Source organism: Haliaeetus leucocephalus, unplaced genomic scaffold (assembly GCF_000737465.1).
Source record: "Haliaeetus leucocephalus isolate CR32 unplaced genomic scaffold, Haliaeetus_leucocephalus-4.0 Scaffold0, whole genome shotgun sequence".
Taxonomy (NCBI): Eukaryota; Metazoa; Chordata; class Aves; order Accipitriformes; family Accipitridae; genus Haliaeetus; species Haliaeetus leucocephalus.
In genome coordinates, this window is record NW_010972436.1 from 19,390,364 (window position 1) to 19,417,167 (window position 26,804).

Here is a 26,804-nt window from a genome sequence, read left to right on the forward strand (position 1 = left end):
AAATCTATCTCTGAGATACTGGGCAGCATCTGCAAAATTTCAAGCCCTTGACCTTGCATCCCCCAAAAATGGGATGCAAAAACTGTTCAGGGAAAAACTTGCATTGTTTTTAATATATTATTTTCTAATTTGCTTCCTGCCTCCTCTCTCCCTTCAGAAAGGGATCAACTGTTTTTGCCTTAAGCCTTGCTTAGTGGATCATCCAGCTCAGCGTGCCCAGCTTATTGAATTTCTAAATGTGACTGTTCTTGCAAGTCTCTGAATATTTCACGCAACTTTGATTTTTTTTAGAAGAATAACCATCTCTGTCTAGTGCTTCTTATGATTATATTAGGTGAGAGTGGATCTGGGTACATGTACTATCAATGAGACTGATGTAGAGCTTTCCTGAAATAGAGTATGAATTCTGTGTCTGTTATTTCCCAAAAGTAAGACTACTTGTGTGTTTTCTCTCACGTATGCTTCTGGAGCTGATAACATACCTATGTATTAATTTGAGTGATTTTGATGACAGTGGTGATGTTTTGAAGGGGGTGTAATTTTTTTAACAGTCTTGACTTTGTTATATGTTGTAATGTTTTAACATGCATTTTCTGTGTATAGACTGAGGTACAAAATACACTGTCATGACAGTGCAAAACGGAACTAACAGTGTATTGTAGTTTAGTTCATAAAAATGAAATGTATACTTTCTTTTTTGTTTTAGTTTTGTTGGAAACTGTGAAATTGATTTGGAGATCAAGAGATACTTCTGCAGAGCTGGTGTGAAAAGTATACAGGTGAAATTCAATTTTTTTTCTTTTGATTTTGATATCAAGTCATTACTGAATCATTATTTTCTGATTAAAAAGTTTCTAAGAAAGAACCAGTAATTGTGTAGTTTTGTTGCTTACTGTTTTTTTTTCTCAGTTGTATAATATTGATACTGCATAATAATTTCAGTAACATGACTTATCTGAAAGGGTAAATTCCTTTCAGATGTAGAACTGTTTTAAATATATAACATTTTCTACTGGAAAAGATAGAAATAATTTCACATCAAGCCAATGTTCATGTGGTGTGTAGGTTTGTAAAGGGACCATGGAACTTAAAATTTTGTTCTATTTAATATTTTAGTGTTAGATGCAATTCTTAGTTTAGGTGCAATTATTATTAATAGCCTTCTCTTCTCATATTGTTTCTCAAATTTTTTAAACTTTCTGATAACAGATCCGTGTCTCTAACGAGGAAAAATAGTATGCTTTCTGTATATGTGTGTCTTGATGTACCAATAAGCATTTACCTACGTCTAGTATCTGTGGATGCCATTGTATTGGTTTGTGCCATATTTGTTTACATTGAGCTGTATAATAATCTATTTCATGTTTTTAGCAAAATTACCCCTAACATGACACAGCATTATTTAGATGAATGTAGTGAATTTGTAAGCCCAACTATTTAGTGCCTGTGTTAAATTTTGGGGGTTTGGGTGACATATAAAGCTATATATGAAATTCCTCCATAATCAAGAATTTAATGAATTAGAAGTGTGAGCATTGCCAGTGAATACATTTTATTTAAAACTTGAACTAAAGTCAATTCCATTGCCTTTTTTTCCTGCCCTTCCACAGATCCATGGCACTATGAGGGTTATCCTGGAACCACTAATTGGAGACATGCCCCTAATTGGAGCACTGTCTCTTTTTTTCCTTAGGAAACCTGTAAGTACTTTTATCTCTGTTTCTACTCTTTTTAAAAGAGTGCTGATAACAGTAGTCAGAAAATGATGGAGCAAGAATTAAGCAGCAAAAGGAAAGAATTTGGGAGATCGCTACCATTTGGTTGAACTTTCCCAGAAAAATAGTGGACAAATTTTATGAATACTAGAGGAAACCAAGATGAATAATAACTACCTTGGAGTTATGAAGTATGTTTTGTCAAAGCTGTCAAATTTTTCTTACCAGCCTTCTGAATAAGGGAAGGTCAATAGATACCATCTAGGTTGTTTGTAAAAAAGCTTTTGTTGCTGTTTCTCATGACAGTCTGCAGGTGAGCATGGTCTAAGTTAAAATTCCAGAAGATGTGCAAGGCTGTTTTGAAAACCATGCTGGTGTTACCACAAATTAAAATCACAATGGGTGTTTTGAGATTACCCACTACAATGATTGAAGTTTTTATCCTAGATAGCAGGTGGGCAGTTTCCATTACATTTACCAATAACCTAAGTATAAGAATGGATGAAGTACAGAGTGAGATGGAATTGGAATTCAAAACAATTATGACAGTAGCAGAAGTTGGAGGGAGAGAGGGTGTTGCATAATTCAATTGGAATATGTGCTAGGCCAAAGTGCACATTTGGGCAGGAATAATAGAGAAGCAAAGGTAAGCCAACAAAGTCTTGCTGGAATGAAAATTCTATACCTAGACTGGCACTGGCATGTGTAACCAAGAGGATTACCCACAAATGCTTTCAGTTTTAGTCACAGCACTTCAACAAAGATACTGACCAGTTGGAGAGTGTCTAAAGCAGGGAGATGAGAATAAACTTGACCCTCGAGGACAGACCAGAAGAATGGGAATTGTTTAGTTTAGAGATGACTGAGGAGAACGTGTTCTTCAAAAATGTGAAAGACTCTTACAGAAAAGAAGCATGCAATCCATTCTGCATATCAGTGGAAAATAGGATAATAATTAATCGCAGCAAGGAAGATTCAGGCTGGGCAAGGGGGATGAGGGAACGCCTGAATGGTAGTGGTAGTGAAGAGCTGCAGTAGGCTGCCTGGAGACACTGTAAATATCTGTCAATGTTGTCTCTAAAGAACAGATTGGACCTGCATCCATTAGGATAGACATAAGTATAGCTCTTCCAGAACCATGGACACAGACGTGCTCTTGAGGTTGTATCCAACCTAGTGAGTCTTGTAGAAGGTGAGTTCCTGGGCATTCTAACAGGCATTGCCTAGAAGGGTTGACCATGACTTAATAAGAGTCAAAATACTTCTGAGTAATTAAAAAAGGTTTAAATTTTAAGTAATATAATTATGTACAAACTGAAATTACTTTCAAGGTATTATAGTATTTGTATAGGATTCTGCTGTGTTCTACCATCTTTTTTGTATAAGTAACTGATTTCTTTATCCAAATGAAACTGTGATACACTTTAGAAACCTTTCCTAGGTGTTGCGGTTTAACCCCAGCCGGCAACTAAGCACCATGCAGCTGCTTGCTCACTCCCACCCTGCCCCCAGTGGATGGGGGAGAGAATCGAAAAAAAGTAGAAGTTGTGCATGGAGATAAAGACAGTTTAGTAGAATAGAGAGGAAGAAAATAATAATAATAATGAAAATAATAATAATAGAATTGGAATATACAAAACAAGTGATGCACAATGCAATTGCTCACCACTTGCTGACCGATACCCAGTTAGTTCCTGAGCAGCGATCTACCTCCCCGCGGCCAACTATCCCCAGTTCATATACTGGGCATAACGTCACGTGGTATGGAATACCCCTTTGGCCAGTTTGGGTCAGCTGCCCTGGCTGTGTCCCCTCCCAACTTCTTCTGCCCCTCCAGCCTTCTTGCAGGCTGGGCATGAGAAGCTGAAAAATCCTTGACTTACTATAAACACTACTCAGCAACAACTGAAAACATCAGTGTGTTATCAATGTTCTTCTCATACTGAACACAAAACATAACACTGTACCAGCTACTAGAAAGAAAATTAACTCTATCCTAGGCAAAACCAGGACACTAGGGATCCCTGTTCTTTACTGTCCAAACAATAATGAAAGTGGCTGGGGATTTTTTGGCTCAGCTAATATTAATTTGTATCATGGTGTCTGGCATCAAAACGATGTGCATTCTTGCAGTATTCAATAACACTGTAGTCATTCCAGACGTATTTAAATTCTCTTGAATTAAGAGTATTAAAGAGAATGATTCTTAGCTCACTGAAGAGAAGAAAAGTTCTGCGTCTGAGTAATTAAAAGAAAATGAGTTAGGGGAAGTTTTCTGAGGCCACAAACCTTTCTGAATTCTGGCCTATCACAAAATACCTGATAGTTACTTTTCATGAGAAGCTGTGTTTTATATGGCTGTCTTGCCTTTTTATGCTGAACTTAAATATGATATTCTTAAAATAAAATAAGTGCGATGTTTGACACTAATAGTTTTTGAAGGCTGGGAACCTGGGTGGTATAGTCATACAATTTCAGTTCAACACTTCCTTCTACATTAAAAGGAGAGATATATGTCATTAAAGTTTGCGCTATGACAATGCACTACAGGTAGTGGATTGCTGCACCTTGGAGTGATTGATTCACTTCAAAAGCTGTAGTCTGAGTCTTGCAGGTAAGATTAGCTGACAAGCACCAGTATGTCTGTTGGTAACTTGGTGCAGTATTGGTAGAAGAACAGAGGATACATAGCAAATGTAATTTTCAGTGTCCGAAAACAAGTAATAAATACTCTACATTTTTTAATTGAATTAAATCTTACAAAATATGACAGTAATTTTAGTCTAGGTTTTACTATTTCCAGGAAATTTCTTTTTTTATCTACAGATGGATCAAGAAATGTTCACAGATGTTGCAAAGTCTATACAACAGTCTTACTTTAGAAGAATAAAAAGGATAGCATAATACACATTGCACACTTGCTGGTGGAAGATTCTTTGATGTTGCGTGTGTGTGTGTAAGGCAGTTTCAGTAATTTGAAGTTTGATGCTGCTTTTAATAAGTATCAGTAAGAAAGCTTAATAGAAAATGTGAACATCATGGAAATTCTTATGCTACACAAACTTCTTTAAAGAAATTGTTTCCATCTCTTACTTGGAAGTGTATTCCATTGGAAGCTTTTGTTTCTTGGATATGTTCTAATTAAACAGTAAAACTTGTGATGTCAAGATTTAACAGTTTCAGACTATGCTAGGTCATAAATTACAAGTATGTGGGTTTAGGCACTTTGAAACAGTCTCAGATTGATCATCTTGGTTTCCTCAGCAATCTGCAACTCTAAAAAGTTGATCTAGTTTTCAAGGTTTGGGCGGTGGGAGAGAATTCTTTACTTCAACAGCTTTAGAAGGTATGTTGTTATTTTCTTCAATGAAATCACATTCTTGTAACACAATTCTTTTGAACAAATGTCCTGTGATAAATTTTTGCTAACTTGTTGAAAAGGTAGGCTTGTATTGGTGTTTATGTATGGCCTAGGAAAAGCTTACGGCGTCACTTGTGTCATTTGTGTGGCTTGTTTCATCTGTCTAGAGAAACCATGTGTGCTTGGGTGGAAGGAATGTAGACTTAAATCTTAGTAAAACATGCAAGAATTTGGAAATGTTTTGTGGATAATTTAGTGAGCTTTTTTGTAAAAGTGAAATAGTTCATGCAAAACTGATAAAACTTCATTGCCCTTATTTGGAAAGGGTTGGGGAAGTACATTGGGATGAACTGAATTTGGATTTCCACACATTTCTTTGAAGCGAGTCTAAACATTAGGAGATGTCTGCTTAAGTTTTGTCTCATTTTTACCCTCTGGCTGAGCAGTATGAGTGTAGGGCATCTGTTAATGTTCATGTTTATACTAACAAACTAAGCAGGGCCATGACAAGGATTGAACACTGCCTGATGGTAGTCTGCACTGTGTAATTGTTAACTTACTCTCTGATATTATTTTGCTATTTAGTGCTCTCCCACATAATTTCCAGACTCAGCACAGTGCCCAGCTCATTACAGGGACTATCCAATAAACAAGTTAAATGCAAACAACTCTATTGTAGAGGAGCAGGGAGAAGAGTTTAGCTGTGTGGACACAGGCTTTACATTTTTTTTTCTAAGGGACTGACTTTCTTCATGTTGTACATGTGTTTTGTGTTGTCTCTCAGTTCTGTTTTGTGTTCACTGAGAAAGAAACCAGTGTACAGTACTTCTGCAGAAGCCATTCTGACACACTTGGTGGCAGAGCCGTGACCCGATGCAGTACGTCTGTACTGCTCTCCTGAGGTACCTCCTGCAGCTACTGCTTCTTCGTTGCATTCTAGGGGAGAGGTAGGAAAGCTGGCAGGGGATAGGGAGGGAGAGATCATCAGCAGACGTGCTTGTAAGCAGTTCCTGATGCTTCCTCTGGTTCCCCAGTATTGTGCTCTGGTAGCGTTTGCCTGAACCTTTCATTTCTAGTACTCCCAGATACTTCTCCAGTCAGCTTTTAGCTCTGGTACCTGTGCCTAGTCCTTTCTGTCCCTGATCCAGTCTAAGTGCCATGCATTTGCAAAGCGTTTAACTTGGACAAGTTGCACCTGAGATAATAAACTGAAAATATATCAAATGAAACACCTCTCATTTGTGGTCAGTAGCTTTCTGAACTCTGGGAGAGACTTTGCCCAGAGTAATTTTGTCTTTACTCCTACCCCCATGTGCTTTATTAGAGGTCTGGTTGACTTAGTTGGGAAAAAAAGGATGGGAAGTAGACTGGAGTATGAAAATTAAAAAGTCAACTCCTCCCCAAAAGTATTCAGTTACAAAAATATTAAAAATGTTTTTCACCTCTCCTGTAGTTTAAAAATTAAGGTAGTGGTCAAGGTCCGAGCAGACTTAAGGGTGGATTGTTCAAAAAAAGTAGCTTTGAATCAAGTTATTCCATAATTTTGACAGTTATACATGGATGTTCAATTTTTTCCAAGCAGACTTCTCTCTCCACTGCAGTGTGTCTTCCTGGTGTTTATTTTTCTAACTTCTGTAGAAAAATGTAAAATAATGCTTATTATAGCAATACCCAAATTCTGTCCTCTTATTAGAGAGCAAGTGGCTGCAGCCAAGGAAAGCTTTTCTTCAATATTTTTGTTAGAAGAGAAGAGGAATTAGTTGGCAGCTAGCATTAGATTTTGTTCTCATATTTTCCAGTCTAAAGTAACTGGCAACAGTTCTCCTTGCTCTGTATCATCTGTTTGCTGGCCTTAATGTCTATAAAAGGCAACGCTGCCTAAATTAATAGTTCCGAACATACTTGTTTAATGAGTTTACCAGTCTCTTATTTCTGAGTAATGCATGAAGTTTTTGATGCTGCAAGAGATCTTACTTTATATGAAACTTTAAATATACTGTATTTTGCTGTTATTATTGTGAAGAAGGTACTAAAAGTATCATCAGCTTATAAAATATGTCCAAATATGTAAGAGATTTTGAGAGAGAGAAATAATGTGCCTTCTCATGTTTTTAAGTAGTCTTAAATCTCTGAGCTTCAGTGCTAGAGAGAAGTTAGCACTGTGTAAATAGTCAGGATTTGTAAGTTTTTTCGCATTACTTCTCATTATGTTAACATTATCTATATTTGGCATATATTCTGCTTCTCTAAGTGTGGTTATCTTTTAGAACAAAATATCACATGGCTAATTATTTTGATTTTTGGTTCAGTTATAGAAGTGTGTTTGGCTTATAGCTGTACTGCAGATTGGTAATTTTCAAAAGCTTGTTTAGTGGCATACTTGATACTGAAGGCGTGTCCTAACCCAACCCTTTTTTCTTTTAAAAAAGAAAATTACAAGCAACAAAATGGACACATGAAAATACCAATACTATTGTTCTCAAAAAACAATGGCTGGAAAACAGGATGCCTTCCAGGAAAAGTGGGCAACTCTTCCAAAGCTCTCATTTTTACATTCACAGTTTTGCCTTCCACTTGCTGACTTGAGTACTGCTCTCCCTCTACTCACTTTACAGATTGGTTCTGTTGTGTAGTTTTGATTTATTTACTGTTGGTTTAATTTTGTTTAATATTGGCTGCCTTTGGAAAATTCAGTGCTGGATGTGGCTTTCAAAATTATCAGTACTGAGGAAAATTAGACTCAGAAGGAGTGCTTGCACCAAGAATGACTCCTAGTGAAATGGCTGGAAAAAAACAGAAAGTGGTTATGTAGCATGCAGAAGAATGTTGCTTTGGTTTGCTAGCTGGTCAAAAATCAGAACGTATGACTGTCAGTATCTTTGCTTCAAAACTTCTTAACCTCTTTTAAAGGGGTTTGTGGAACACCTGGATAAATTCTGAAGCGTAGGTACTGTTATAATAGTATTTGTTAAGAATTAGTCTTGTTGCTTACAAAGTGAGTGATTTGCACTGTTACTTTGTATACTTATAATTTGCTATAACTTACATTTTTTTAATTTTTAATTTTGATAGCTTATGGGATGTTCTAAACAATCACAGCTGGAGCTTCCACAGTACCGTATTCTCCTCTACCTGTGCCCTCCCTTTCAGTGTTACTGTCTCTCTTATACAAGTGTTGAAACTTCTGCTCCTGAAGGAAGCTGGTTAAGGGACATAAGCTGGCAGAATATTAAACACAAGAAGTGACTAGTTTCCTGTCCTTCAGGTGTATTTTAGCATCTTGAGCTGGCTCACTAAGGAGTCAGGAGAGTGTCAGTACTAGTGTGAGGGTGTGAACCAAAATGCAGGACTGATAGAGGTGGGTAGAAAGCAGTAGAAAGTAGAGGGAATTGGCTTGAACTGTAGCTTTGAGTAGTTAACACTATAGAGAATAGCAAGGTGCACTGGATTTTTTTAAGACCAACTGTGATCCTTCTTCTGGTCACCTTAACTCAAAAACTTGCCCGCTATGTCTCTTACCCCCGCAACTGTACATCTTGTCACTGTAGCAATTGTCTCACTTAAATCTTTAGACAGTTAAAACTGAAAAGATGTACTGTTAAACACAGTTCCTGTGCAGAAATACGCTGTGTTTCCTATTGCAATGGTGAAAACCAGTGATACGTGCTTTCTATGGTATTGTATAGTCAAGCCTTGTTTGAGAAGCTGAGTTTATTTTATGTTTACTGGGGAAATACACTGGATAATGTTACCTATTAAATTACTACAATAATGTTAGCACTTTAGCGTTGTAGTGGTAATGGGCTGCATTCTACTAACTGACAAATTGTGCTGTGTTTCTGCATGACCATTCTCAAGTAACAGAAGAGGGCATGTTAGTCCCCTTAGAATAAATTTCTGAGAAGAAACACAACTTATCCCATGGAATCATGTCATCCTGCTCTGTAGCAGAACTTAAATTTGTCCTGCAGAAATCTTATACTTCCATAACTTGATTAGTAGGAAGTTGTTCATCAGCATTTTAAAATACTTTGTGGCTTCTCTTCTGAGAATTAGTAGTGCTCATGGCAGCCAAATCAGGCCACAAGGTTGGTAGTGTTTAGAGGCTGCCTTTTGTGCTGCTGTGAACTTTAGTTATGGCCCTGTATATTCTACATTCCAGTACATTCTTTTCCCCTTGTAAAGGCATCTAGGGTATTGAGAACATCAAATATGTAAAAATGCTCATCAGTTTTTAGCCTATCTTTTCTTATAGGCTGCAGGGATATATATGTTTTTTTTAAAACTCTTTCAGTGTATGTGTTGCATGAGTTCTTAGTGCAGAGCCTTGATAAGACACAAATTTCTTGGTTTTCAGGGAGGACACATAATTCGTTTTCACTGCTCTGAGCAGAGGAAGAATTGAAACAGCTTTGAGTAACATGATGCACATACTGCTTCATCGGAAAGTGTAACTGGGGTCTGAAATCCCACTCTAGGCCAGTGAGCTGGCTGGTAAGAGTCTCTGCAAGGTGTATCACCTCTCTCAGTTGCAATGTGTTCTGGAAAGACACCACACCATTTCTGGCTCCTGGCAGAGTTTCACTTGGTGACAAATCCTGAACGCAGTCTTTCCAGTGCCCTGTTAGTTCTGCCACAGAGAACCAGTTGGCATTCCCTGAATTTAGCTAAACTAAGAGAATTATGCATTGCTCAAAGCAGTGACAGAGAAGGAAATGATATTGTTAAGCCATTTTTGAGATTTACAGGCCAAAACTTTTTTTTTTAAGTGGGGAATTTTTTTATATTCAGTGCTTCATAAAATGATTCATCAGCTGGCAGTCTTTTGCTTGCTTCCTTTTTCTCCATAGGGCTCTTCAGTTAGGGTGGTGACATTGGTTTAACTTACTGTCAGAACCACAAGTTAGGAGGTCGTCTTTCTCTCCAGTGAGTCACGGGATGGTAATGCCCAAAATGTAGAATGAAAATCCTTGTTATTTGGCTGGGCTATGGCTGGAAGGGCTCCCTCTTGTGTATAAAGCAATACTGTAGATTTGACTACTTTCTTCTCTCTCTACGGTGAGTTTGTCTGGTGTCAGTGCTATTTCCATACTACTCTAGGTATAAGCTTTTTTTGCCTGAACTTGGTGTTGTTTTTGGGAAAAATCTTTTCTTACGTTAGAAAAGGTGTATCTTATGCTGAAGTCAGATGATGTTTGGAAGCCAGAAGTGCAGACTTGAAACAACCTTATTGAGAGGAATGTGGGGGTAACGGTGGAGGGACAACACCAAAACCATTTGTCACTAATATCTGTAGACTAAGATTACAGAGTGTGTGTTACTGCAGTGATAGCAGTGTGCTTCATACTGCTGGGCTTTGCTGGTAGAACTGGAAAGGAAGCACTGTGGTGGGCAAATGTAGCAAATCTTGTCTGCAAGGAGAACTTACCTTCAAAGCCCAAATAGTGAAAGCTTGATTTATGCCAGGAGTTTGAAGGCTCATATTCCTTCCAGAACATTTCATGGCTTAAGATTTATTTGCAAAGCTTTTCTAATAATCCTTTAAAGTGCTTAGCCTTAGTAATGTTTTTTAATTTCTTAGCTCCAACTTTGAATGGAAAAGGATTTGTCTTTAATGTTTCTGCAATTGACCTCTGTCTTGTATTTATTCCTGTACAACAGAGTGGATGGATAGAAGTTTCTGATAATATATATACTAATTGCATTTCTTGTCTAAATGGCCACTCTTAGTAGCACTATTTTTTCAGTTTCTTTGTGTAATCATTTTTTACGTGCTTCATGGTCTAAGGACTGATGACAATGAATTGGTAGCCTTGCTTTTGAGAAGAGGTGTGTAATAAAGTATTGATAGTGAGGTTGTACCACAGGCACTGTATGTGTTTCATATGCTGTGTTGCAACCTTTTGAAATTATTTTTGGTCACATAAATTGAAAATCTTTCAGTTCTCAGTGGTATCTCATAGCTTGTTCTTTGTTTTGTTTTGGGTTGTGGCAATTAATACAGAAACCACTATGATATATGTTTCAGTCTAGTGTAGGAAATGTTTCTCAATGCTGAATTTCAACATGCATTATGTTGCTTAATTCATTTAATTTGGTTAAGTCTAGTTAGGAGACAGCACAGGACTTTGCTGTGTTAACTGCTGTATGCAATATACTAAACAAAGCATGAAAAAATCGAAAGGAAATGCAAATATTTTCTCATTTTCTATTTATTCTGAAAACATCAGTATGTAAAACTGTTAAATATGGGATGCAGGTATGAACACTTTAGGATAGGGACCACTTGTTTTCAGGTATTTATGGTGTGTAATTGCCTTCTAACTCACCTACGAATAATGAAAAAGGGAATAAATCATGTAATAAACTGGGTTCTTTGTCTTAAAACAGTATAAAATTACTTCTGCCAGAGCATTAGTAGCCTACATAGATTTTTAAAGTGTGACATAATGTAATGTCAAAACTTGTGATTAGAACATGAGAACCAGTCTGAAAACACAAGTTGTGATTAGTGTTATCAGCTACTACCAAGCTACTTGTATGTTATATTACTTCAACATTTGTGGGTTTGCAGGATTGAGGAAGTAGTACAAAACCGAAGTTATTCATGCGAAGTTGGACTTTTCATCCTGGTTCAATTATTTATTTCTTAACGTTTTTTCAGAGTTAAGGTAAGCATGAGATTTGAGAACATATACTAATAATTTACACCATTAATTTTCAGAGAAGAATACACTGAAATTACCTTCAGTTTCCTTAAATATAGATGTTCTCTGTGTTCTAGCTCGTAGTTTGTTATTGTAGAACTATACAAGGAAAGCATACATACAAATGTAAAATAACCCATTTTACAACAAATTATTTCTAACAGTTTTTCTTTGCATTTGGAAATTAAAAAAACTGATGGCTTTAATATTCATGTAGAAAAGAAATCATAAAACCTTAAAAAAAAGACAACGGCAACTGTTCAGTGTACTGTATGAGTTTTGGGCAAGATCTCATCCACTTCTGGAAGGTATTACTACCACTTAGCCTTGCTGGCATTCCATAGATAGATGTGCCTTAGCAAACTGAATCTCCCACCTACCTGAAGAGGATCTTTTCCAATCCAGTTGTTAACTATGCATTCTCTTGCTGAAATGTGAATTATAAAACTGTATTCCTAATGTGTGTTCATCTCTCGCGCTCAGCTTCTTCTAAGTGCTTGGCTGACAGCCTGATCTATAATTGCTAGAGGCGTTGTATGCTAATGGAAGATAAATTTGAAAGAAGAAAGGCAGAATTTTTGTGTAAACACTGGCTCTTGAGCAAACTGGGAGAGTGGTTTTAACCTTCTTTTTGTCTGATAACCTAAGTCTCTCAAAAGCATTTTCTAAAAATCAGTGTTTTCAGAAGTATAGGAAACTTTCACGTGTACTAGTTGAACTTTCAGTATGTTTATTAGAATGTGGATACATGGTCAAAAACAGTGTGGCAAGTGTTGATGTGAATTCCGCAGCCCATCAGTTCCTCCATATTTTGTGTTCAAGTACATTCTTTTTCTTGTAAAAGGTAGATTGGCCCCTTCTCACTAAAAATAATCCTGCTAGCACTCTAATGGAAAGTGGGCAAAACTAGTTTTAAATGAGATATCTTTGTAAAGACATTGAATACAAAATGGTACTGGAGCCAATGATATCTTCATAATTTCACCTGAAGAAAGATGAAAGTCAGCAGTCTGTGCACCGGGCTCTGTACAGTCTCTCTACAACTACTAATGATAGTATTTTTCACTTCAGATTGGGACAGTCTGCTTTCAGATATGACAAATGTATATGAGCAAGTAGATGGCTTAGGCTGAATTCAGTTACTCACATGTGCATCTAGTGTGATTCACTGTAGAGAGGGGACATCTGAAACAGGACCTCTGACCTTCTGGAGACACTACTGGATGGGGTTCTCCCATGATGGGGAAAGCTGGAAATTTTCTGGCACAAGGAAGATGATCCCTACCCCACCTGCAGATTTGCAACTGTGGAACAGATTCAGGGTCAGTGTAGCAGAGGAGGGCCTGGGAGCATCCGAGCCAGCAGAACCTGAGCCATGCTGAAGCACCAGGAGGAAATGGCAAGTGGTAGTCCTGAGCAACTCCCTGCTGCAGGGGACAGAGGTCCCCGTCTGCTGTCCTGACCTGTTGTCTCAGGAGGTTTGCTGCTTGCCTGGGCCTCAGATTCAGGATTTTGTTGACTGTTGAAGCTTATCTGGCCCTCAGACTACTACTTGCTGCTGCTCTGCCATGTGAGCACCAACACTATTTCCAGGGGAGATCTGGAAAACATCAAGTGTGACTGCATGGCTCTGGGGGCAATTCAAGGGCAGAGGGGCCCAAGTGGTGATCTCAGTCCTGCTGGTAAGGGAGAAGGGACAAGGAAGTGATTTGGAGTAGTCAGGATGGGTTTATAAACAGGAAATCATGGTTAACCAAGCCAGTAGCCCTCTATGATAAGACAGGTGGCTTGGTGCATGAGGGGAGAGCAATGGATGCTGTTTATCTTGACTTCAGTAAAGCTTTTGATGCTATCTTCTGCAACATCTGCACAGGCAAACTGATGAAGTACAGACCAGATAAGTGGACAATGGGCTTGATTGAAAAGTGGCTGAACTCTTGAGGCTCAGTGGGTTGTGGTCGGTGACGTGAAGTCTAGCTTAGAGGCTGGGGGCTGACTGGCTGGAAAGCAGCTTTGCAGAAGAAGATTTGGGGTGTCCTGGTGGACAGAAAGGTGAACAGAAGTCAGCAATGTGCCCTTAATGGCAAAGAAAGCCAACAGCAGCCTGGGCTGCATTGGGAAGAGCATTGCCAGCTGGTTGAGGGAGATGATCTTTCCTGTCTGCACAGCACTGGTGAGACACACCTGGAGTCCTGAGTCCAGTGCAGGGCTCCCCAGTACAACAGAGACGTGGACATGCTGGAGCGAGTCCAGTGAAGGGCCGCAAAGATGATGAAGGGACTGGAACATCTTTCATAGGAGGAGAGGCTGCAAGAGCTGGGCTTGTTTAGCTTGGAGAAGAGAAGGCTCAAGGGCATCTTATCAGTGTATATAAATACCTCACAGGGGATGTAAAGACGATGGTGACAGACTCTTCTCAGTGGTGCCCAGTGATTTGGCAAAAGGCAATGGGGACAAATTGAAATACAAGAAATTCCTTTTAAATATAAGAAATTGATACTAATTTTTATTTTTTAACCGTAACAGTGATGGAACACTGGAGCAGGTTGCTCGGAGAGGTTGTGGAGTCTCCATCCTTGGAGATATTCAGAACCCAACTGGACACAGCCCTGAGCAGCCTGCTCTAGGTGACTCTGCTCTGAGCAAGGGTGTTGGACAGGATGATCTCCAGAAATGTTTTCCAACCCCAACTATTCTGTTTTGTATCCTAATGGATCTCAGATGGAACTAGATGCCTGTGTATGGTCAGTTAAACCACTATGTTTACTCCCAGCATTCATCTCAATTCTGTTGACTTCAAAGCTTCCTAAAAAGTAATAAAAATTAAAAAAAAAAACAAACAAACTTGAAATACCACTATGTTTTAGAAGAAAAAAATGTGGATTAATATTGTATAACCATTTGCTGAGAGTAACACGTACTCAGGATGTAGGGGCCTGTAATGGTTTTATGAATGGTGAAGAATAAAACTGCGTGAAATAGTATAGAGCCTCCCTTTAAACTGGCAGGGACAGTTCTTTGCATGTGTCTTCTAACAGAAGGGTCTATATTCCTGTCTCAAAACCAAAATCTTGTATTTCTTGGGCAGAGAATAAAAGTGCTTTGGATTATTTTGTGTGATGGAAACCTAAGCCTGTCTTTAAAGTTTTCAGTTTCCCAGTTGAGGGAAATCTCTACTTATGCAGAAGACAAGTGTGCTGTACATGGCATGAAGGGAAAAGTAAACTCAATTTGAAAAATTTTCTGAAGATGCTTATACCTACAGCGTTGTGTCACATTTTACCATTGCATTCATCATTTAGTGGGTGTTGCATACAACTTATTCAGTTAATTTATTGCACATTCATCCAGTGTTTGTATCATTTCATAAGTGGAAAACTAAATCCAAGTCTGTCAATATTTATTGCATATTTTAGAATGACTGTTGTTACAAGCAGCAAGAATATGATCTGTTTCATTATTGTGAAATGTGCTTTAATTTCTGCCATGTTGTTCACTTAACGCTTTTTGAGTGTTGTAAAAGCCCTTGTACATTTCAGAAAAAAAATCCCATTCTGAGATGATGATGACACATTCTATGTTTTGAAGTTACTTTATAGTGAGAGCAAATATCAACTTCACAGATAGATTGCAGAGTAGTCATCTAACATCAATTGTTGATATCATGTTAAAGAGCAAAGAGACCATAACTGTTTACCTTGTGTTTATAAAAGTTAGGGTTTAAGAGGTATTCCAACCTTTGGGTAAGGACACTTTTCATTAAAATTTCTGGAGTCTGAGAATCAATTATTTTATCACAAAACTTATTTTTGGAAAGCTATCTGTTTCTACTTGTTCATGCAGTTTGGTCATTAGAGCTACTATTAATGTTCAGAGAATATCTTCCTCATAATGTTATTTTGTTTACCTCCAGCGTGGTGTCCATCTGGAAGCATGAACTTGGAAATTCAGTTTTATATTAAATAGTATCTGATGCTATGTTTTATTTTGTCCTGCAAGATAATTGTAATACACAGAATCAAGTAAATAAACAACTAAGTGAGAGGATGTCTTTGGAACATACTAGTTATAAAGACAAAATATCTTAATTATGAAATGTAGTTGCCAGCAGACAAATAAAACTTTATCCAGTGGTGCATTTCACCAATGATGTAAAGGCTAAAACAGAAGTGATACCAGCAACAAATGCAAGAAGTATTTTACCTTTGTTTCTTTTTGCTCTAAACTGCAAAAATAAATTATTGCTATTTAGTGAAGAGTTCAAAGTTCTGTTACTTTTTTTCCTCCTCCAACATATTATTTTCAGTGTCTGTTTGGTATATTGTGCTGAAAAGTAAATCAAAAGGAAAAATTAATTTTCTGATGAAACTTGCAAAATACAGTTTTAGAAGTCTCTTAAAAATCAACCTAAGTTTTCACAGTAGTATCAATCCTGCAGTATCTTATTGGAAAGCTCCTGTTATTTCTAAAGCCACAGAATTAAGCTTGTAAGAAACATCTTACTCATAGTTCAGCAAAGTGTCTACAGTGTTGCATTTCTCTGTACTGCTGCTACTTTATTGTGGATACTTTGAGAAACTGTTTTGTAAGGGTCACAGCAGAACAATAAGAATGTTGGTTTGTTGTGTTGTTTTTTTTCTTGGCTATCATAATTTCATCATTATTGTGTCTGTTGAGATATTCAATATAATTCCTGGGCAAAAATAAGTATATGAAATGGATGGATAAAGGAAATACTTTGTAATTGGCAAGGGGAAAAGGGTGGATGCGAAGGCCTAATTAAATATAATAAAATACATACAACTGGCAGAAATTTGTTTACTGCATTTTAACCCACACAGTATAAAATTATGTAAAGTAAGAAAATGAATTAAACCATGAAGTTTAGCTGTCATTCTGAGAGCTCTTCTCTTCTGTCTGATGCTGTAATGACAGAATGAAAAATTGTTTTGACTTTCATTCATTCTTCTGGAGTCTGGGAAACATGTTTATCCTGAAGGGTTTAGAAAATTGTATTTAGAGGAAGCAAACAGATAAACTGTAATGATCTGTATAAATTTGTAATTATTTTGTTCTAAGTGGGTTGGTTTCTAAATGTCAAAATATAGCAGATCTCCATGGAACTCCTTTTGGTTAATGGAGGTAGAGAGAAAGCTTCTTTCAATCATCCACTGGAGTTTAAGTTAGGTGCCTATATTAGAGGAGTCTCTGTTTCTGTTTCTCTCCTGCCTATACATAGACACAGGAGTGTAATATGGTAAAAGAAGGAGGCTAAGAAAAATCATGCAGCAATTTTCTGAATGGTTATCAGCAGGGAAAGTGTTAAATTTTAAGCATTCAATTGAAGGCTGTACATTTATTCACCCATCTGAATAGCACAGTTAGGAAGACACTAATCTTATTCCCTGGATGGGACCAAATGTTTGTTTTCTGTTGTAATATGTTCACAGAATAGTTGAGGTTGACGGGGACCTCTGGAATTCATCTAGTCCAACCCCTTTGCTCAAGCAGGGTCACCTAGAGCAGGTTGGCCAGGACCATGTCCAGGTGGCTTTTGACTATCTCCAAAGGTAGAGACTTCACAACCTCTCTGGGCAACCTGTGCCAGTGCTTAGTCATCCTCACAGTAAAAAGGTGTTTTCTAATGGTCAGAGAGAACCTCCTGTGTTTCAGTTTGTGCCCATTGCATCTTGTCCTGTCACTGGGCACCACTGAGAACAGCTCATCTCCATCTTCTTTGCACCTTCCCTTCAGGTATTTATGGACATTAATAAGATCCCCCTGAGCCTTCTCTTCTCTGAGCTAAACAGTCCCAGCTCTCTCAGCCTTTCCTCACAGGAGAGATGCTCCAGTCCCTTCATCGTCCTCATGGCCCTTTGTTGGACTGTCTCCAGTATGTCCATGTACTAAGGAGCCCAGAACTGCACACAGCAGTCAGGGTGCTGAGTAGAGGGAAGGATTACCGCCCTCAGCCTGCTGGCAATGGTTTTCCTAATGCAGCCCAGGATAGCATTAGCCTTCTTGTGGCAATGGCATGTTAGTGGCTCATGTGGATTCTTGCAGTACATCCCATGATATATCTTGCCTTTTGTTTTGGAATATTCCGTTATTAATTCTTACTACCTTTTCCGTTGAAAGGATAATGATTTTTTTCTGCTTAATTGTTTGTTACAGTACACATGTATATCAGGGTGTGTATTTATATGTATGTGTGGAAGGGTGGATAAGAGGATGGTGAGTTGTTTTTATAACTCTCTTTTAAAAACCATGGCTAAAAATTCTTTAGAATGGAAGAGGTTTTGGTTCTCTGCTTAAGAAAATCAAGGAAACTGGTTATTAACGCACTGATCAGAATCTATAGTGATCAGGTTTATTTCTTCACTGTTGTGAATACTAAGTTGCTTTTCTTCCCCCCCATCTTTTCTCTGTAATTCACAGCTTTTGGAAATTAACTGGACTGGACTGACCAATCTTCTGGATGTTCCAGGACTGAAGTGAGTATATGTAAAGCAGTTTTGATATTCCTTCACCCCAATAAGCCCCAGAAAATCTGAAGACCGTCAGCTAAGTAATTTTAGGTTCAATGACTCTGAGCAGTTATCTCTTAATTTAGAATTCTATGAAATTGCTCAATATGCAGAAGGTAGCGATTTCATTACAAGTGAAAGTACATCAGAAGTGTATCTAGTATGTCTTGGTAAAAACATTTTGAAAAGATAATTTTCGGTCTGCTTTTTTTAGTGTTCTCAACCTTTCCAGTTTTCCAGAATCTTGTGAATTTCCTATGTGCCATCTCCTAGGACAGCAGAAAGATAAAGAACCTTATTTTTCACACCAGTGGGTTCACAACATCTTGGCTCGTGGCTTTGTATGCTGATACATCTCTAGTTGCTTGTGTAAAGGTAGTTAGAAGTACCTTAAAACAGTCATCAAATTAAACTAACTTTCTAATCTCTTCAAGTACTTACTGTTAAAGCTCTCAGTTTATTACGTGAAGACCAAATGGAGTAGCAAAAATATTGACCATATATAGCTAGAAAAATTGCTTGGCTTCTTCAGAGCTTTTCAAAACAGTACATGATAAAACCCCAAAGAAAAAAGCAGAAGTAGAGATGAAAACCAAGCTGCTTTGAATCACTGCAATCCTGGTAAGGTTAAATCCACGAATATATTCACAATTGTCAAGTTGTAATAGTTACCCAGGGGCTTCTTAATATTGAAACAATGGCTAAGGGGATAATGGCAGATCTGATACACACTCGGATTTTGTGACTAGTCCTTTTATTGGATCCCATGCTCTCAAGAGTTGGCTGACTCCAGAATTATTTTTTATTGTTTAAAAACAAGAGTTTGAATTGAGGTATTAAATTAATCCTTTAGTGCTCAATTGCGTGACTGAAATGGTTTTTGCTTTACTTAGGCACGTGAGGCCATTGCATGGAATCCCAGTTGAACAGTTTGAAATTAGAACTTGCACTAAGTAGGTTAATGGCTGCAAGATTTGCTTGTGTTTCAAGCCTGCTTAAGACTGCCTCCGAGGAAGGAGGTTTTCTTGGTGGGTGAGAAAATGGCTTCAAAAATACAGCTCCTGAGTAATAATTTGCTCTTTTTATATAACACTAATAAATTTACATTTAGTACTTAAGCTTACTAGGCTCCTGAGTTTCATATCATGCTGCATATTTGCCTGACTGCAAACACAAACCCTCAGATGTAAACAAAGGATTGCCAAGTGTCTCAAGTTTATGGTTTCCAGAGCAACCAAGCTTGGCCACATACACATAAAATGGTGCCATCTACGTGTGGTATAGTTTCTATAGTAACTGTAACTGAGATGAGTCATGCTGTGCCTTGCCAAGAGATTTGTTCAGTGCTGTATTTGTTTTTCTTATCTGTATAGATAGTGTATTTTGGTATGACGGCTTGATGTATTGTAGTTGTTAAAAACAACGATGAACAAGAGATTGCTGCTGCCACAGGTACCTTTTTCGTCCTGTGACTGTTGGCTGCACATTCAACTACTTATTCGTACTCTGTTTGCAAATGTCTTCTACTAAATGAATTTCTGCATTTGCTGCTGGAAGCTTCCGTGTCAGCTGTTAACAACTTCCATTGCACTTTGTATATGACTCCACAAGGAGAAAGGCACAAAAGTAATTCATATTCCATCATTAGGATAGCTTATGGAGGAGTGGAATTAAAACCTCTATGTGAGGAGGAGCCAGGCTGTGAGAATACTCAAGTGCTGTCAGGAGAGGATGTTGATGATGGGAAGGTGAATTATGTTATGGTTGCTTGAGATATAGTGAAAATACTCTATGCAGTCAGAGATGTGCTGTCTCTGCAGCATGAATAAAGACAACGCAGGAAAAATACATAGCTGCTTATTCTGTCACCAAAAATAAAGTAGAGCTAAATAGCAGTACAAAAGAGTAAGTAACTGTCAATTATATTTTTGCAATGAAATTGAGCTTTTGAAGACACTTACTATAATAAACTATATGAAGCATTTCACACCCCTCATTTTTGTGAACTGAAAAAATAATTGTACTTAGAATCAATGACTTAAGAGTTTTACAATCTTAAGAAGGTGTTTATCGATGATGTATCAACATAAGAGTTTAAATTGATTCATCTTTCTCTGTTGCTTGGTCAGTGATTTGTCTCCGTTTTCCATAGATCAGACCTCTTAGTTTAAGTAATAAGATAGTTAAAAAGATTGTCATTTTTGCCTTGGATTCATGAAGAATACTTTCCACATGGGAGTATCCCATTTGGCTAATATTTGGTTAGATAAGTTTTAAACAGCTTGAAAGTGTCACGTTGTTTAGAATTCGTTTAGTTCATTACTTAGTTATGGTGTCTGGTATTCTTTTTCAGCTCCCTGTTTTTAAAGATGGAATATCTGCTTCCTCCTATGAGTCCAGTTTCTCTGTGTAAAATTCTGTGAAATTCCATTAATGCTGGTTCATTTTTCATATTCATTTCTCAGATGTTTTAGTGAAATTCAAGCATTTATGTTGGGATAAAATTGTGAGGCTCACCTTTGGAATCACAGAGTTGGGGTTTGGTCCTAGCATAAAGGTTTGGGAATCTTCCCAGTGACTGGGCTGTGTTGGGCTTCAGGCTGTTTCTCTCTTATTCAAGGAGATCTGCTGTAGCTCCATTTGAACATTAGTCAATCTCTGAACCTTTTGCTAGTCTAGGATAGGTATTTTTATGACTATAGCTTATTTCATAGTGTATGTGATCTTCACTTAATACTAGAGAAAAGCACAACAACCTTTCTTTCAAGGCAGCTCTGGTACCATTGCGTCTCTCGCGCTGCTTTCTCTGACCTAGGTCAGTTAGTTTTCTTTATTAATCTTCTGTTCTTAAGGCATGCACTTTATTGAGCATAAAGGCAGAGCTTTCTCTTCTTGCCAGGTAGGGACACTAACAAAAGTGGGAACAAAAACTTACGTGATCTACTGGAGACTTGTATTTTGAAAAGCGTTTTTGTTGCTTGTGTAGTTACCATCACCTCAGCTTTTGGTTTGGGGTTTTTTTTCCTTTTAATATTAAAACTGGTTGAGATATTTATCTTAAATTTTTAAGTCAACTCTAACAAAATAATGGGTTCTATTTTCTTGGTTCATTTTAGAGAAAGTTTAGCATACATAAGTTGAAAACTCGATGTTTTGCAAGACAGCTGAAAAAGTTTAAAAAGCAACGTGTTACAATGATGACTAAAGGAAGCTACTTATTTTTAAATAACATCATCTTCTTGTAGTAGTTGTCTTTATAGGGTTCAGTGTTCATATAGAATGAAAATCTTTCTAAATATGATTGGATAGGCTCTGCAAGAAAGGAAGAGGAATGAAAACTTCTCTTTAGGACAGATGTGAATTAACTCATGGAAGTGGAGAGGAAACTTTTCCTCTGAGCAATATCTTAACGTTGTTCACTGTTGCTTCTTTCAGAGAATAAACAGAGGTCTGCATAGACCTGTCCATTGATCTTGATACAGCCTTGAGTTTCTTCTGTTCCCATGGTACTGGATGCCATTAAAAAGTCATCCATGTTCTATCATGTATCATAATTAATTTAGATTTACAGTGGAACTGGGCAGCCAAGGGGATGTAGGCTGTACATGTTGCAAATCCCTGGCACAAAAGATCAGTGTGAATTCGAAATGGGCCAGATAGTACTTAATGGGTTAATTCTGTTACCTATCTCTACCCTAATATGTTTAGTGCTCCCCACGCAATTTTTCTGGCCAAATTAAAATGTAATATATAAGCTAAATCTTACAGCAGCTTTTGTGTTTTCATAAATATGCTAGCTGCTGAGTCAGAGCTACTCCCAACTGCAGAGTCAGTCTTAGAAAAACTTACAAGGTGATGACACACAAGTGGTTCATCTGAAAAACGTTCTAAGTAATCAAACATTATCTGCATCTTAATTTTGCAAAGACTGTAAAAGGAGAATCATAAATTGTATTTAGGAGGGGAAATCGTTCATCCCTGAAGCAGCTCCACCAGTTTTAGTGAGAGTGTACCTGCAGTTCAGAATATCTCAAGTATTTTTACAATTTTCTCTCTGAACCATAAAATCTTCCTGGATACTTATCTTCCATGGTGAATTGTACCACTCCAGTTCTGCCTTTTTGCCAGTGTAGGCAATGTGTGTAACCAGTGGTGTTGGTCTGACAACGTACTGATTTGTTGTCAGCTCAGACCCAAACTGGGTGAACTTGTAGCTTTAGGAAATCTTCCTTTCTGTGTTTGTGGAGAAGTATGGGGTTGGGTTTTTTAAATGATTCATTACCAATGTGATTGTACTGCCACTCCCTTTTTGCCAGAACAAAACCTGTTTTGCCTTCCCTAGGCTATATTTTACTCGGCCACAAGCATGTTTTCTTTGTGTTTTTGTTTTAAATGATGGACCTCCCAGCTCAAGAGGACAACTTGTTTCATAACAATACAGGAATGGTTAGCCAAACTTTCAGGGACAGTTAAGTCATTATTGAAATACAGAAGTAGATTAACAGTTAACATCTGCTTAGTTATATGCAATGCAGGCAAGACGACTTATGCAATAGCCTTTTACCCTGGGTGGCTCTAAAAGGCGGGGGCCCGGGGGGGAACTTGGCAGTGGCAGGGAAATGAGAATTTTATATTAATTGCTCCAGTTTCTGCTATTCACTGTCAGCTGCTTCCACCTGGTGGCCATTTTGGCAAGAATCCTTTATTTTAAAAAAAGTGTTTAAAAACCAGATGTGTCTTTTACCCCCCGCAAAAGGCAAATATTTTTTCCATTTTGGTTGTTAAGCAGCAAAAGGAGTATGTTAGTGTGACATAACGTTCTTCAATTCTCATGAAGTAACTAAGGTTTATTTTCTCCAACAGCGGCTTATCAGATACAATAATATTGGATATAATATCCAACTACCTGGTCCTTCCAAATAGAATTACAGTCCCCCTTGTCAGTGAAGTGCAGATTGCTCAGTTGCGGTTTCCTATACCAAAGGTAAGCATGTTTCTGTTGATACTAATAATTTGGCATGTAGTTTTTTCTGTAGTAGTAACTGTTAAAGATAGGCACATCTGTGTGAATTTCTAAATACAGTTACTGCAGTAGTACAAGTTAATGTGAATCCAGTCACTTAAAATAATTGATTTAATTTATAAATAATTTCTGTGGAGTTAATGTTTCATAATAATGCCACGAAGGACTTTTTTGTTTTGCTAGAATCTTCAACATATTACTTGCTAAAATATAGTTCAACTGTATAGACTAAAAATTAAGTAGCATATTTTTTATATTATTACTGTAAATTATTGTTAGTGCTCTTCACTTGAAAGTTTCTACTATTTCTTGCTACGCACTTTCTTGATACAGCTGGCATGTTTCTGATTGTTGATGACAGTTTTTCTTGTCAGGAATCTCTTGATTGCTAGGTGTGCTGTGCATGTGGATCATCATTGATACCTTCCATTTACAGTATGTCCAAACTAAGTTTCATGTTAAAGAAATTGCAGTGGAAATAATAAAACATATATTACATAAATTGTGATGACGTGGAAGCTTTCAGATTACTACATAAACTCATCTTTTCCTTTTTCAGGGTGTTCTGAGGATACACTTTATTGAAGCTCAGGACCTGGAGGGGAAAGATACTTACCTAAAAGGAATTGTCAAAGGAAAGTCAGATCCTTATGGAATCATCCGTGTGGGCAACCAGATCTTCCAAAGCAAGGTCATCAAAGAAAATCTCAATCCAAAATGGAATGAAGTTTATGAGGTATAATCAATAAAAATACCTTGTTGTCCATTCTGTAAAGTTGTCTTTTAAAGTTTCTTTTGTTAAAGAAGATACTCTGGGGACTTCCTTGAGGAGCTTCTTGATGTCTCCCTCTAAAAGCCCAAAGTTCTGTAACAAAACAGAAATTCTCCATTGATGTATATACTTTTTTTGTCTAGACTAAGCATCAGTAATTCTGAAAAGCAGTCTAGTCTCTTAAGCCAACATTAGCAAATTGCATCTGAAAAGCTCTTATACTTGCTCTACTCCTTAAATTGCATCTTTTTTAAAGCATTTGCTTATTGATATGTTTTAATACACAGGGGCACTGCAGTTCAATGATTTACTGTTACTATGCCATTTATCAAAGCTAGTTAGTTTTACCATTGACAGTGTCATCTTACTGTACCTCCAGGCCTTAGTATATGAACATCCAGGACAGGAGTTAGAGATTGAGCTCTTTGATGAAGATCCAGATAAAGATGACTTCCTGGGAAGGTAAATGTTATGGAGAATATGTTTGTAGGTATTGAAAAGAGATTAAATATTTTGATATAGTCTTTTTTTTTTTTAATTTTTGCATTTTATTGCAGTCATAGTTCTGCTATATTACTGTATTTATAAATCAAATATCTTTTCAAAATTATGGTAGGAAGTAGTTCCCTAATTACTTCATATATGTAAATATATGTATATAAAAATGTGCTTGTGTGTGTATATACACATCTATATGTTTACATATTTTTTTAAAAAATAAGGTAAGTATTGCATGCACCCAGAAAAAAAAAAGGGATTGTTTGGGGTTTTTTTGTTGTTTTGGGTTTTGTTTTGTTTTGTTTTTTAGGAATTGTACCCTACCTGCTTGAATGTTTGTAAGCTAGCACTAAGTCTTAATTATTTCTTCTGGCAAAGTTAATATAGCTTTATAACTGTCTATCTTCTTCATTTTCATAGGTTTTTAAATGGCTATTTACAGATTATTTTTCTCTAAGAGCTGATCTTAACTATTTTATTAAAGAAAAAAATTGCTGTAATGCTTTTGCAAACATTACTCACTTTTAGATTCCATAGGCCTACCTTTAGTGTTTACCCATAAACATTTCAGGGTTTTAGTCAGCTTCTTTCTCCAGTAATTTGTCACCTTTATTTCTTGCAGAGTTTTGGAGCTTCCCATTGTTGCTTTCCATACAGAGTAGAACTCCCTTATCTTTCCAGCTCCTTCTCTCTTAACAGGAGCAACAGTACCTACTTCTCTTCTCATTAAAATAAAGAAGTAGGTAGTACAAAGGCTTCTTTTCTTTGCACTTCCCTAATCTAACACTGAAGCGGTGGGGGGGGGAAGTGGCATAATGTGTACGTCAGTACAAATAAAATAAAAAGCCACAACAAATGTTCATGCACTGGCATGCAGTTGTCTGCCCCGTTTAATTTTTAGCAGATTCCCTGGTACGTTTTTAGTTTGTGTGAACTAGCACTCTCCCAGACAATGCCAAAGCATGAATTCTGTCATAGCGTATGTCCAGGGGCTATTTCCAGTGGGTAGTTTGGATGTGGTCACTGCTTTGAGAGTTTGGTCATATGTATGTGAGCCATACTGTGCCAGTTGCCCTTGTAGCTACAAAATGGGCTCTAGTATAGGCGTATTTTCTGTTATCCTGCATTCATCTTCGTTCAGCCATTTCATTCCCTACTTCTTCCTCTCTTAGGGGCTAAAAGAATAGTATTCTGCTCTTTTGATCTCACTGGAAGCCTGGATACTCAGCAAGCACAGGGTGGGGTTTGAGTTTTATATTAGATTTTTTTGCCTCTTGGCTAAAATTCTGATATTTTTTTTCTTTTCTTTTTTCTAGTTTGATGATAGATTTAATTGAAGTTGAAAAGGAGCGTCTTCTAGATGAGGTCAGTGTTCAGTAATTTGGGGGTTAAAGAACCCCATATGTTGTATATGTAGTTGTTCTTGTATTATTTTTTTTTTCCCTGGGAATAGTTCCTTTATGTGCATGAATAACCTTAATGCAACAGAAATAGATTCCCTGATGATCAGTACAGAGGTTTAAGGGATAGCTGAATTTGTAAAATCTGAAGAATAATGCCATTCTTCTGTCTTGGGGTTTTAAGATTATTAGTATGTAAATGCACAAAACAGTAACTTACATATTTGGTGAGAGTTTTTTCTTGCAGGAGAATAGTAAATTGCCTGGTTTATTATTAGACTGAGCAGACTAATTTTTGTCCTATATGTAAGACAGATTTTGTAGTAATGTTATGCAGGGTTTGTATTTCTAGAACATCTTTACAGAACTTAAAGAATTCTCTTGATATTTTATAAATGCTTTTACTGTATAACATAGAAGTTTGTATGGCTGTTTTTGTTATTCTGTGTTGTAATATTTAGTGTGAAATAGGACCTTTTAAACAATGGAACAGATCTTTTCAGGTTAGGCAGACTTCAGCTCTGCAAGATTTCTAGTAGAGCTTAGCATTTCCTAAATACCCTGAAGAGCCAATTGCAATCATGTATTTGTTTGGTGTCAGATTATTTCACATTACTTTGCTTAACTTTTAGTGGTTTACTTTGGATGAAGTGTCCAAAGGAAAATTGCATTTAAAACTGGAATGGCTCACATTGATGCCAACTGCTGAAAATCTAGATAAGGTATTAAAGGAACACACTACTTTTATCCTAATCTTAATTGTTGTGGGTGGGTTTTTTTGTTGCAGGTTTGGGGGGGGGG

At 37.2% G+C, this 26,804-nt stretch overlaps 1 protein-coding gene across 4 annotated transcripts in view; it reads left to right on the forward strand.

Annotated features, from left to right (window-relative positions):
* The window catches only part of ESYT2 (extended synaptotagmin-like protein 2), a 90,866-nt gene that overhangs the window by 40,211 nt on the left and 23,851 nt on the right, over nucleotides 1-26,804 (forward strand). For all 4 annotated transcript variants that reach the window (XM_010585725.1, XM_010585740.1, XM_010585732.1 and 1 more), the window contains exons 5-12: nucleotides 707-779; nucleotides 1,611-1,700; nucleotides 18,222-18,277; nucleotides 23,174-23,294; nucleotides 23,893-24,069; nucleotides 24,485-24,567; nucleotides 25,920-25,968; nucleotides 26,636-26,725. In XM_010585725.1, the coding sequence (XP_010584027.1) occupies nucleotides 707-779; nucleotides 1,611-1,700; nucleotides 18,222-18,277; nucleotides 23,174-23,294; nucleotides 23,893-24,069; nucleotides 24,485-24,567; nucleotides 25,920-25,968; nucleotides 26,636-26,725 (739 nt within the window). The remainder of the gene's footprint in view (nucleotides 1-706; nucleotides 780-1,610; nucleotides 1,701-18,221; nucleotides 18,278-23,173; nucleotides 23,295-23,892; nucleotides 24,070-24,484; nucleotides 24,568-25,919; nucleotides 25,969-26,635; nucleotides 26,726-26,804) is intronic.